The sequence below is a fragment of the Sceloporus occidentalis genome, unplaced genomic scaffold (genome assembly GCF_023333645.1).
Source record: "Sceloporus occidentalis isolate IW3139 unplaced genomic scaffold, rSceOcc1.0.p SCAF_1, whole genome shotgun sequence".
NCBI classification, from domain to species: domain Eukaryota; kingdom Metazoa; phylum Chordata; class Lepidosauria; order Squamata; family Phrynosomatidae; genus Sceloporus; species Sceloporus occidentalis.
The window spans coordinates 155381605-155395719 of record NW_028316981.1 but is presented as its reverse complement, the minus strand read 5'-3'; the positions used below and the strand labels follow the sequence as shown (position 1 = coordinate 155395719).

General features: G+C 40.8%; 1 protein-coding gene across 3 annotated transcripts in view; it reads left to right on the top strand.

Moving 5' to 3' along the window:
* Nucleotides 1-14115, top strand: part of TOM1L1 (target of myb1 like 1 membrane trafficking protein) — a 59069-nt gene that overhangs the window by 12947 nt on the left and 32007 nt on the right. For all 3 annotated transcript variants that reach the window (XM_089478477.1, XM_089478469.1, XM_089478488.1), the window contains exon 3: nucleotides 1254-1332. In XM_089478477.1, the coding sequence (XP_089334603.1) occupies nucleotides 1254-1332 (79 nt within the window). The remainder of the gene's footprint in view (nucleotides 1-1253; nucleotides 1333-14115) is intronic.

Here is a 14115-nt window from a genome sequence, read left to right as displayed (position 1 = left end):
TATTTAAATACTAAGTATTGTTATTGTTGAATTTCTGTCATGTACTGGCTGACTTTAATGCATAAATCCAAACTTTAGTGTAAAACAACAAGCTTGATTCGAAAACCAAAGCAGTTCACAGTATGGGGGCTAAAAGCAATTTCAGTTACACAGTATGTTAAAAGCACAAAGCATTTCAAACATTTTTGCATGCTCAAACCCCATTTATTCCTAAACTAAAACATCTCTCCTCCCATGACAGTCTCGTTGTTTCTGTTCATACCAGGCATTTCCACAGAACTGACACCAGATCCCCAGTGCCTATTACCTCCCCTTCACATCTGTTCATCAACCAACTCCAGCATAGATAAACATTTTTTTCACCCAACAATACCAGTAATACAAAGCAAAGCAGGTACAGCATAAATGACTAACAAGCATGGCAAGAACTCTGAGGGACTCAGATCCTGACAATATCTTTATAAAGAGAGGCCATCACATAGGGTAGAGAGTAAAAGCAATGAATGTTGAGGAAATACTGGTCAATGTGGAAGTTCTCATTCTGCTATGCAAATTTCCTACAGTGAGCCATCAGACGCAAACAATAATAGTGGCAAACTATTTGCACTTGCTATATGATGGATCATAGATGGGAAAAGGCTAAATTACTGAAGGTTGCAGGCACAGGAGATCACTAAGTACAGAGTAGTGAAGAGCTTACCTTAATATTTCTTTGAAATATTACTTTTCCTTCCTCCATATAATGCAGCAGTTGCCTTTCATACGTTTAGGGCGGGGACGCTGGATCTGTGGTCCTCCAGATGTTGTTGAAGAACAATCCTACCATCCTGACCACTGCCATGCTGTCAGGTCTGGTGGAAGATGGAATCCAGCATCTGGAGGACTATAAGCTCCCCATCCCAGCAGTTGGGTAAAGTAACACATGGGGGGAGCACTATTCAAATTAGAGTGAAACTTGTCCATCACTCCTGATTGTGGGTAATATTGTGTTTAGTAAGCGGGGCACTGCTGTGCACATCTGTGGCACAGACCCTATGAAAACCCTCTGCCCATGGCCCAGTCATCATCAAGACAATCATTGTGTAAGTAGCTAAGCAGCCTGCATTAACCCTTGTCTATGTTTGATTTCCCCATCCTGGGATTAGTTTTTGCAGATTAAAATCAGCACAGCACAGTATCTAATCATGTACCCCTGGTTAACAGGCCTGTTCAATGTGTAATATTTTCTCTGGTGCTATTTCTCATAACCACAGGCCCAAGGATGCTGTCAGAGCATTAAGGAAAAGGCTTTCTAAAAACTGCAATCATGTTGAGATCCGTCTTACCCTGTCTGTAAGTATGATACTCTTGATTCTTAAAATGAGTTTGTGTAGCTCAAATGCATAGGCTTCCTCATCATTGCTCTAGGCAGGTCTCATATGAGCAGAAATGTCTACTGCATTTTTCTGACTTAAGGTGAATTTTATGGTGCAGAGACTGCCTTTCCTGGGCCAGCTGGATCCTGGCTGCTCTGAAAGTCATGGGCTGTTCTTCCTAGTGGGAGAACCCTAAGTGTTATCCTTTGGCTGTTTCCTTCTGCCTGCCAAGGCAAACAAGAAGAGATGAACCAACTGGTAAAGAAAGGCAGGATTTCCATCACATAGGCATATCTCAGTTAACAAAACCTCTTAGAGGGAAGCACCTTTTTACAAAGGCTTTTTATACCCAACCTGCCCCCACTGTTTCCCCTTTTATACATTGTCTAGCTGGAAGTTTTCATAGCAGCATTGACATTGGTGAAAAGAGGGTTGGAGAAACACAAACATTTAGGGTGGGATTGCAGCAGCATGTGTGCAGAAAATTATGCAACAACAAAGCTTGAACTGGGAAACAGCAGGATTCTGTTCTAACCCATCCTACTGTAGCCATGTGTGCCTTCTTACAACAGGCAAGGTAAATAGCAGTTGCATCCAGAATCCCTTACTGAGTGTGCATGAACAGCAAAATAGAGAGAAAAGATGAGTTCCCTGCAGCATGTTTCTTTTCTTTTCTTTTTTCTTTCCTTTCCTTTTTCTTTTAGAAAGCATAGTTCTATAAATTAGGCGACCTAAATGGAATTCATAAGAAAAGTGAAAGTTGATGAAAGAAAATGTCATCCTTGAATACATTTTGGAAGAAGCCTTCAAGTGATATCTAAAAAGGTCAAAATGTTCTGTGTACGTATGCCAGGCTTTCTGACCTTGTTTCATTTCACATGCACATATTGTTAGTTTTGAAACTTGTTGCATTATCTTTCTTTTTTGTCGTGCTCCTATTCTTTCCATTGTATTTCTGCTTGTGATACCAAATTTTCTGTTAAAGAAGTAATGCCCAAGAACACCTTTACACTGTTAACTGAAGTAGATCTGTATAGTGCATTTGGGAGGCAGTATACTTGGTCCTCTTCCAGTTTTTCAATTGGAGAGGCCACAGTAAGGTTGACATTGCTTCTAAGCAGTGAACAGTTCCTTACGGCAAACTGGGAGTGACAAAATCAAAGTCAAAACCCAGATTCAAAGTATCTCAAAGTACACATTGACAGGAGAGGGAGGTATGTCTCTAAACAAAATGCAAAGTACTTATTTGTTACTACGTTGGCATTGTGACAGCTGACCAATAATGTGGTGTTTAGCAACCTACTCATCAAATGGTCTTTTCCCCCTGTCCAAGTTAAGCATTGAGGATAAAGACTAGCTAGGAAGGAAAATAGTGATATCATATTTAAAGCATTGTTGTTGTACTTTTTCTTGCATATTACTCCACAGAAGTCCATAACACCATTTCATGACAAGATATGGCATTAACACTAATTTTTAAAAATAATCAGTTGAGAAAAATATTCTTCATTGTATGAATACACATTGATAGCTCTGGTCAAATGTGGAAGAGAGAGAGAAATTAATAGTTGAAAATTTCTTTATATCCATCCCTGCATACAGTATGTGGGGATAAGCATCATTAAGCTCAGTGAGCCATGCATTTGAGCAGTTACAGGATGTCTCTTTAAAGTCTGGAATGTAGCAGTGGAAGAAAGGGTATTAATTAAAATATTTCTATCCTGTTTGTCCTATAATGAGAAGGTGGAACTCATTAGAAAAGGCAAATAATACTCAGTAAAGTGGGTACCGGTGGATAGACTCAATCAAGAAAGCTATGGACCTGAGTTTGCAAGGCCTGAGCAGGGCTGTTGATGGAAGTCACTTATTCATAACATTGCCATAAGCTGAAGTTGACATGATGACAAATAACAACGACAAATCCTGTCTCTTTACTAAGTTCAATGTGACAGAATTTGTGAATTCTAATTTGGAGGACTAGAATTTCTCAGCTAGTATATACTAGGTGGATTATGGGAGTTATAGTCTAAAAACTAACTCTCTGGAGTTCTAGATAAAATGGAGAAAGGAAGGATGCAGTGTTGGGAAACATTAAAATCATATTTTACTAGTTCTAGAAAGCAAGAAATAACAGAACACAACTGTCTTTGATTTTAACATACTAGATGCAAGCATTAGATTTATGTAGATCTTTTTGGCTGGTTGGGTGTTCAAGTGAAACTTAAAAAAGGAAAGAAAGAAAAGATGTTTCCAAACCAGGTCATTATATTCTTCTAGCTGTAATGATATTTGCAGTCCCATGTTGAAGAAAAACAAGTTAGGGCAGATATGCAATTAGACGGGGATTAAACTGAGGCATCATAAATGTGATCATATAGAATATTGTTGCTATTGTGTTTGTCCCAGTTTAAAAACAAAAGGACATCTCAAGAGCAGGGATCATTTTTCCTTTTAGAAAAGTCTATTTTTGCTCTTAAGATCTGCTCCCAATAGCTAGGGACCTCTCCAGGGTAGATTTTTTGGGGTGCAAAAGGAGAAGGAAACCAAGGAGAGTCCTATAGAGTAAACAGTGGTCTGCTTGCAGAATATTGGAGGATGGATTTAAAACACAGAGACCTCCATTAATTTGTTAACAGGAAAATGGAGAGGAGGCTTGACAGAGCTGTATCGAACAGGTGGTGTGGAAAGAATGCCTGGAGGACAATTATTTGTTTTCCAGATTCAAGAATGAAAAGTTATCTCTTGAAATTGACAACATGTTTTTTTAAAGAAAAGCTAAAGAGTAAACTTAATTACACAGCAGGCTATTTACTCATGCCACTGAGCATGATGTCCAAGATGTTGTAATTAATAGCATGTATTTTTATATAGTTGTACAAAAGGATTAGCTAAGGCCTGTTACAGACAGCCAAAATAAAGTTGCTTCGAGTCACAGTGGAGGTATGGTGTTTCAATGATGCATGCGTCCTAAGAGTCCAGAAGTCGCACCAAAGCCACGCTCCAGCCCTAAGGACTGGAATGTGGCTTTGGTGTGGCTTCTGGACTCTTAGGACACATGCATCATTGAAACACCATACCTCCACTGTGACTCGAAGCAGCTTTATTTTGGCTGTCTGTAACAGGCCTAAATATTTTGAAGCCTTGGGGTATTGATAGGTATAAGACCTGCAGGTGGAAACTTGCAAGCCACTATTCAGGACAAATAATAGGTGAGTATTACTATCAGTGTTCATGAATTCTTGGACTGAAAAGAGAATTTCTGGTTTAAATTGACCATTGTCCTCCTAACTGAGTAGATCTCAAGCTCTCCAACATGTGGGGCTGGCAGTGTTTTTCCTCAGCGTGTCATGAATGGGTAGCATATTTGTGCCCATTATTTACAATTCCTACTTTCTTTTCTGGAAACTTGGCAGGAACCAGCAAACAGTGGCTCAAGGACTAGCATTGGTCCATGGGCCACTACTTTGAGTAGTACTGCCCTGAGCCACTGTAGAATTTCCTATGGGTGCTTGCCTGTCATGCCAAAGCTTGAACATAGGCCAGTGTTGTCAATTGGTGATATGGGTTAGAATATTGGGTGCATTATGGGCCAGGACATTGAAATGGAGGTGGACAACTTTGATCTTTGAGATATTTGGAGAGCACAGCTCCCAACATCTCTCCCCATTAGCAGTATTAGCTAAAGCTGATGGGAATTAAAGTCTGCCAACATCCCAGTCTTGATTTAAATGTTCGTGACTCCATTTGTATTGGTTTTGGTTTTCAGTGGCACATCCACAGATCGTGGCAAAGATTACTTGACAATCCTTTAATTGGACATAGTTATCTTATTGGTCATATTCTTATTATCTTATTATCTGTGTAGAATTTGTGGCATTTATCTTTCAAAGGCATTATGCCATAAATTAGGAAGTAATTAGGGTGAATATATGACTCGTGAGTTCAGCTACACAAATCTGACATTTCCCTGGGATCTGGTTCTGAATATTTTTCTTTAATTTTTTCCCATTTAATCCATAAAGATTTTCAAAGTATGTAATGATTTTCAGGCAAAGGTCCTGGGCTGAAATTCTTAAGTATCATAGAGCATCTTCTCCTCTTATGCCTTTCTAATATACATTGAAATGGATCAGAGAGGTATATTTTAATTATGAGAGTATTTGCAGTTAAAATAAAGTTACAGCTCTATGCTCTGACTTTAACAACTGTGACCCCATCCTGTGGAATCCTGGGATTTGTCCTTTGGGGAGATCCATAGAATTCTGTGTTAGAGAGAACAGTGATCCCCTTCCCTGTATTCTACAAATGCTAGAACTTTTTATCAGACATGTGATGATACATACTGTACATATTCAGTCTGTTGAAGAGTCAAATGCCTTATCTGTGATTTGGCAAGTGTGAAGGTTTGCTGTGGAGCACTGGATTGAGAAGTTATGGACAAATTCTGTCCACAGTTTTTCCTACTTGTTCATTGCTGATCTCTCCAGATAGTGGGGGATGCTGCAAGCCCTTGCACTCTGCAATTGGGGGAGTCCAGTGGATCACAAGCAGTGGTGGTCATGAGGTCAACAGAAAAGAGTTTTGTGGAACCTCAAGACTAATGTTTAGTATGCATGAGCTTTTCTGGACTGGGGCCTGAGTGAACAGTCCATATGCACAGTCACTACCATGCCTTATATAATAAATAATAATAATAATAAAAAATTTATTTGTATACCGCCCTTCCATCGATCAGGGCGGTGAACAACACAATAACAATACAGAAACACCATAAAAATACAATACAGTCATATTAAAAACAAAATTAAAACACCATCAGCCGATCACCATTGTCATCGGGGGGGGGGGGGGAGACCAGCTGGAACTTCATTCGGGGAATGCAGATTGAAATAAGAAGGTTTTTAGTTCCTTCTTAAACTGGGCCAGGGAGGTGGCCGAGCGGAGCTCTATGGGCAGCGTATTCCAGAGGGCCGGGGCGACGATGGAATATGACCTCCTCGTTGTGGAGGTTAGTCTAGCCCCTGGGACCCTCAGTAGTTGCTGCCCAGAAGTTCTGAGGGTGCGGGGCGGAATGTATGGAAAGTATACACTTTCTAGAGACCAAGGATGATGTTTTTCATAATAAAAACTAGGGAAAAACTGCCCATTCATTGAGATTGTCAGAGAAGGACATTCTCTGTGCACCTTCTTTAGGAGAAGCACCGGGATCATCTGCAAAAGAGGCTTCTGTGGTAGCATCTCAACTTTGGAATGCCCTCCCATAGGAGGATCACATGATGCCAATATCAACTTGCATTATAAACAGTATTTTTACTGTTGTAATTGGGTTTAAGCCTGTAGATTTTACAGTTTATGTTTAGATATTAAATTCTGCTGTCAGGGTGGAGAATGTGAGGCCCTTCATCTGGGATTGGACTACAACCCTCATCATCCCCAGCCATTGACCATAAAGGTTGGTGCTGATGGGAAATGGAGTGCTCTTTGTCACCCCAGGGTCTGTTCTGTTGAACTGAATTTTTAATCCCTCTGTATACCATCATGAAAGCTTTACAGATAAAAAGGTAGAATATATGTATGTGTTTGTGCATGCACACACCAGAATTATGTTGATATTTGCACATCCAGTTTTGTGGAACATGAACATCTTTGAGTGCACATGCAAACAGGATATATCTGTTAGCTCTCTGGGTTGTAGAAGGTTGCATTGTGTATTCTCTATTTGAGCAGTTTCTTCCATGTAGACCAAGTGTGCAAATCATGCAGCCAAAATCATGTTGTTGGATTGCACCTCCCAGCATTCCTTACCATTGGCTATGCTGATTAGGGCTGATGGGAAATGCAGTTTATCAACATCTGGATGACCTCATGATTTCTACATGTAACTTAGATGTAGCGCTGGCTCTTCTGGGTGGCAGATATGCATACATTCATGCAATTGTTTCTTGCACATACTGTGTTCCATCCGGTAGCTTGTTAAACAAGATCATTATCCATGTTGGTGAGCAGATAATTTGGGATGATACGTGACTAACTCTGGTCAGGCATATGTTAGGTTGCTCTTCCATGACATGCTAGTTTAGGGGTACAAATGAAATTCCCTGAATGCATCAAGCACACTTCTTCTGTGTTTCTCCCTCCTCTTCTTAGTAACCATGAGTCACAATCACTTTTACAAAACCTCTTATTTAATATACATGTTTGCATAGCAGAAACTGGTTCCTGCTTCCGCTTGGCATGGTGCCTCTGTTCCTAGTTGGCTTTTTTTTCTGTTTACCTTTACCTCTGTGCTCCTGTTAGTCAGAGCTGCTGTGATACTGTACTATACTAGACCATGGCGCCTTGAGGTGTTTATCAAAGAACTGATATAGCAAGTTAAACTATAGATTCTCCATTGTGTGATGTTTAGGGAGGGAAAGACATCACATATATTTTCATTATTTGAATTGTGGAGCTTGATAACCTAACAGACCTACTGGAAATGAATGGTTTCTGTTAAACATCTTAATCAGAACAACTAGAAATTTTCCTTCTTTTGCTGCATTATTATCTCTGAAGAGTAAAGAGTCAGAATACCAGCAGTATGATTTAACTTTAACTATTTAAATGTAACTATTCAGACATGAGATAAATTCAGTGTCTGGGTAAATGAATAGAGAGGCTACAGTATGGGGAAATGGTCATGTAGTACTGCATGACTGAAAAAAGGAGAGTAGAAAGGAGCTGAGGGCTAACAGGAGACAAATGGAAGGAGATAGAATCTTCGGCCGGTTACAGACCGGCACTTGGGACGTCCGCAGGACGTCCCATTTTAAAAAAGGGGCGTCTCTTCTAGACGCCCCTGGCTCTAATACGGACTCTGTCTGTACAATATGGCGCCGGCCGTTCCACACGGCCAGCGCCATCTTTACGTATCGGACGCTGTGCGTCTGAACGTGTTGCGGTGCTAATGACGTCGCGAGTGCGCCAGCGGCGCCTCGCGACATCATTAGGGCGCCGCAGAAAGAAGCTCCATTTTGGAGCTTCTTTTTTGCTCTGCAAGGGAGCCGCGCGGTGTGGCTGCGACGGCTCCCTTACGGAGCAAACGGCGGCGGCGGCAGACCGCCTCAAAGTGACGGTCTATAACCCGCCATAGACTCCTAGAGTTGGAAGACGCCACAAGGGCCATCCAGTCCAACCCCGTGCCATGCAGGAACTCACAACCAAATCAGATAAGTCCTTACTTGTTGACCTCAGGTTGCCAAAAGAGTGTTTCACATTGGGTGGCATACCTTCCAACTGTCCTGATTTGACAGGGACAGTCCCAATTAATCCTGTGCTGCCCCATGTTTTCAGCTACTTTTAAAATGTCCCAGTTTCCCTCTGCTCCCTCTGTCCTCAGCTTACCTCAGTTGCTGCAAATGGAGTTCAGAGTGCAGAAGTACTCAATTAACTGAGTTTTGGGAGACAAGGGGAGCAGAATATTGCTCTTCCCTATTTGTCGTTGTGTGCCTTCAGGTCATTTCTGACTTATGGTGACCCTAAACGGAACCTATCATGGGTTTTTTGGCAAGTTTCTTCAGAGAGGGTTTGCCATTGTCATCCTCTTAGGCTAAGAGAGTGTGACTTGTCCAAAGTCACCCAGGGGGTTTACATGACCAAGACAGGATTCAAACCCTGGTCTCCAGAGTCATAGTAAAACACTCAAACCTGTAAACTCAGGCAAAAACAAACTTTTGCCATCTTGATCCCATTCTGATATTGCTTTGTCACATATGTCCCTTGTGTGGTGTGTGTGTGTGTGTGTGTGTGTGTGTGTGTGTGTGTGTGTCAGAGAGAGAGAGAGAGATGTTGAAGGGTATGGAATATATTACAACCAAAGAACAGTCTTAGGTAGGAAGTGATAGAAGGTCAATCTTGGGAAATCACTCAGTATTTCCAAGACCTCTCATGAAGTAATGTTCTATTCCTGTATGGCCTGTTGAGCCAGCATGGCATAGTGGTTTAAGTGTTGAAGTATGACTGGAGACAAGCGTTTGAATCCTGGCTCAGTTGTGGAAACCCACTGGGTGACCTTGGGCAAGTCCCATGCTTTCAGCCTCAGGGGAAGGAAGTGGCAAACCTCCTCTGAACAAATCTAGCCAAGAAAACCCAATAATAGGCTCGCCTTAAGGTCACCATAAGTCAGAAATGACTTGAAGGCACAACAACAACAACAACATGGCCTGTTGTGTCTTTAGGCATGAACCTTGTCAAAGGTACCAAGGAAGTTCTTTCAGGCCTTTTCATACATTACCACCTTGAAACTCTTTGTTGTCAGAAAGTCAAGGTAAAAATAAAATTAGGTAAAAAGTTACAAAATTCCTGTACAGAACCAGCCTCTGTCTCAGAAAAAAAGGTGAAACCACTCCATTTTATATCTTTCCAACCATTCAGACTTTCAGAGCCCCCTTTCAAAAGTAAAGCCTGTGGTTAGTACACATAGGGTTTTCTCTGTGGTCATGCTGCCACTGTGCAGTTTACTTGCAGGGTGGTAGAGCCCCCTTCTTTGGAGTTTTTTAAACAGAGGCCGGATGGCCATCTGTCAGAGGTGCTTTGATTGTGAGTTCCTGCATAGCAGGGGGTTGGACTGGATAGCCCTTGAGGTCTCTTCCAACTATATGGGGATTATCACACAAGGCACTTACCATGCTGGAATCATTACCGAAATGCTTCAGAGGTGCGGAGGTGGGATAGCCGGTCACGCTTCTGAAGCATCACTGAAGCGCGTCCTGCTCCTCTCCCATCAACTAATTTGTTTGTGAAGCAGCCATTTCTGTAATAACAGGAACTTCCATTATTACAAAAATGGCTGCTCCATAGATAATTTGTTGACAGGAGAAGAGCATGATGCCTCAATGATGCTTCAGAAGTGCGACCAGCTATACCACCTCCGCACCTCTGAAGCATTTCGGTAATGATTCCAGCATGGTAAGTGCCTTGTGTGATAATTGGGCAACGATTCCAGAAAGAGAAATAGCAATAGCTATATCAGTCTGCTCTCTTTCCTGTTGAATGCATTGTCACTAGGGGCTACCAGGCAGATACTTGTGTTGAGAGTTAAGCTGTACCATTATGAAGAGTGAAGAGAGAGAATTACTGCAGCTTGAGTCTCCCTACCCGGAATACCAAAATCCAAAGTATTCCAAAAGCAGTGGCTGAGATAGTGACACCTTGGATTTCTGATGTACAAACTTTGCTTCATGCACAAAATTATTTTAAAATATTGTGTATAAAATTACCATCAGGCTGTGTGTAAGACACACCAGGGATCTTGGAGGTCCCATTAATGGGGTAGTCATAAATTGAGGTTAACTTGATGGCAAATAACAACTACTATCATGAGGAAGCAAACAAAGGAAATGGAAGTGTTCAAATATGATCCATTGCCCATCCCAATAAATATGATAACTGGATAAACAGCTAGGGAAGTTTACTTGCCCAGTCTATTCCTCATCCTTTTTCTAGCCTCAAACTGACAAGCTAAAGTGAATCTATTCAGGAAGGCCTATTGAAGAAAATTTAGCACCTTCTGTGTTGGCCGTGATAGTAACAACAACTCTCAAACCCATCTTTGCAGTGCCAGAGGTGAGAGTTACTGCAGGAGGATGACTGAAGGAAACTAACATTTAATATGGATTTTAAAATGTAAGGCAAAACAAGACCAACCTATGTCTACAGTCAGATAAATCCTTATACAGGTATTTAACAGCAGTATACAGTCATCCCTCCATATTTGCGGCTTTGATATTTGCGGATTTGATTATTCACGGATTTCATTAATATGTTCTCTCTAGGACTGTCTAGGTCCTCCAGTGCAATTCTGTGGTCAACTTTCACTAAAAGTTTCACTGAAAGACTATTTGTAGCTACTCCAGTACCATTCTATTCCTCCTAAACTAGCTTTGCTTATAGAGTCAAGCACTTCAAATTTTGGTCCTGCCCCCTCCTTTAAACAGCTTGGATGAAACATCCGTAACACTTCATACAGCTGAAAATATTTCATATAAAGAAGATAGATATATATCTTAGGCAGGCAGCCAAGATGGTTGCTTGATAGTTAACCTCTTTTAGTATTAATAGACACTGGGTGTGTCAAACCTGTTTTCATGATAGGTTACTGTGTAAATAAAACCAGCTGAAAGACCTTGGTGCTCCGGGTCCTCATGAAGGATATCTGTAAGGGTTGAATATCTGCCCACACAAATCACAGTTCAAAGATCTCTGTACTGACAGTTATGACTTTCCCATGAAAGATTGTACAATTTCCATAATTAGTGGGTAGATTAGGTGGAATTACTAGGAACTCTGTTTGGGGGCAAAGATGGGGTTACAAATTATGCTTTGTAACATCCATTCTGGGCTGCTGCAGGTAAGGGAGTGAGCAATATACCCACCAATTAGCTGTGCTCACTGTCTGTAAGGAGTGGTATTTTACAGAACCCAGATGTGCTTTATTTCTTTTTTGGATTGCATTTAATGGGATGGAAGTTGTTTAGCTTCTTCACCTTAACCCAGTCCTTCAACTCACTGGTACATGTACACACGTACATGCACGTATATAAGTGTGAATGGAAAAATAGTGTATTAGACTATGCTGGAACAGATTTCCTAACTTCTAGTTTACTGTATGCATGGATGTTTCCTCTCAAAGTTGGACAGCAGCTTGCAAAAACTCTTTTTGGGAAAACAGATGATGAGGGAATTGCAGTTGAGCAAGATTTGGAGAATTTTACATTTTCTATTCCTGTTTTAGAGGAGTGTTCAGTGATAAAATGGCGCCAGTTAATGTGGGGGTGGTTTTTCCGCTTCATGAATGGTGTGTATTGGTCGAGCCTCTAGTTGCCTCTGTTTTGATTTACAGTATAATCAAAATTTATCTGGGTTAGTAAATAATGGGTTAGTACTGATATAATGGAGGGCTAAAATTTATCTGGACATGCATAGGAAGAGTGCTATACAAGATATCCCTGGGAAATGGTTTCCTTTAATAAAAGTGACTAATTCAGCTTGATAAGTTTTGGAATGTAATGAATGCTCAGGATGTTGTGTACCAATTAAACTGCCAGGAAAGCAGCCTGTGCCCAAGTTGTGGAATAATGGCAAGTTACAAAGCTATTTTAGAGGTATATTCAGGAGAGGAAAATCATGATAGCGATGGGTCTGGTGTCTCCTATGCAATGTCACATGAACATCTCAGCCATTTTGGAGACTTTTTTGTTTGTGCAGGAGCAAACACACGAGAGCGCTGGTTTGTAACCAGCCGATTTATAGGATGGGCTTGTTCTGATTTCCAATCATGGGATATTGCTGTAAATTAGGAGATGAGAGCCATTCTTGTTTCCTGCAACATCTTGGTATACTGATAGTATCAAGATGTCATTTAGTAATTAATGGGTTAGTACTGATATAACGGAGGGCTACAATTTATCTGGGCATGCATAGGAAGAGTGCTATACAAGATATCCCTGGGAAATGGTTTCCTTTAATAAAAGTGACTAATTCAGCTTGATACGTTTTGGAATGTAATGAATGCTCTCCTTCCACAAGCTGAATGCTACCACTCCTAATTAAATAAAATCTCAGCAAATGACTGAGATTAAAAGTAATGCTATCTGAGGTGTGCCATTGGTGGCATGCTGCAGTTCTTTCTTTTGATGAGCTCTCTTTTGAATAGCTTGGGCCTGCTGCATTTGCTGTGAAATAATTAAAATACTAGTGGAAAGAACCTGCAGTGCAAGAGTGTTCCAATGGAACAGGTTGTCTCAGGTAGTTGTGGAGCCATCATCTTCAGTGGTAGCTGCAGACTAGTTGATTTGTTCAACATCTAGTGAAGCTGAGTAGCTCTAATGATTCCTGCTTCCCTCCAAGCTGTTACTTGGTAACCACCAGATTGCTGTGAGCTGTTATTTGGTAACCCAGGAGGTTGCTTCCAGCTTTTACAAGTCTCAAGAGCTCAACCTTAATTGCTAGTTCTTTTACATTTTGACCTGCAGGCAGAATGCTCTTCACTGAGTCTTAGCCCTTCTTCCCAAGGTTTCAGCAAGAGGTTGCACATTTATAGACTCAGCCTCCTTCCCGATTACAGGAGAATCTCCATTCCTCTTATCCTGTAACTTTAACTTGCCTCGGGCACTGAAGGTGCAGCAGTTTTCCCCCCCTAACTGCATAATATGCTGCTGAGAATTCCTTCTGGTTCTGATGGAAATCAGAGCATATTTCTTTGTAAAGACTGCACTCCCACAAGCAAGGCTCTAACTTCAGGCAGGATTTTCCTGTTGCTGGCAATGGAATCAAGATTTCCCTCCACTTTTTGGTCACCCATAGGGGAAAAAAAGTTAGTGACCATTCATGTCTCCTGCACATACCAAAAACATCTACATCCATTTTGTTGACAGTACATATCATTCTTCTGTTAAATTAGCTAATGTTTCCAAATTCCATAAATTTATTTCCATATTGGATAAATGCATACACACACACACACACAGATTTTGTTTTAAAAAATTATATAGCACCTTTCTGCCCTTTAACAGTTCCCATAGCAGTTCACAATATGAATTAGACACTATAAATACAATATTTTGACAAGTTACTGTTTTGTTTTATTAGTTTTTTTATCTGTGAGCTGACTGAGAAATTATTATTAGTGTTGCAATAAAAAAAAATCCACTTTCTACATAAAATCAAAAACCGCCATAAAGGAAGCAACTGCAGACAAAGACAAGACATAGTAAAGCTGAAA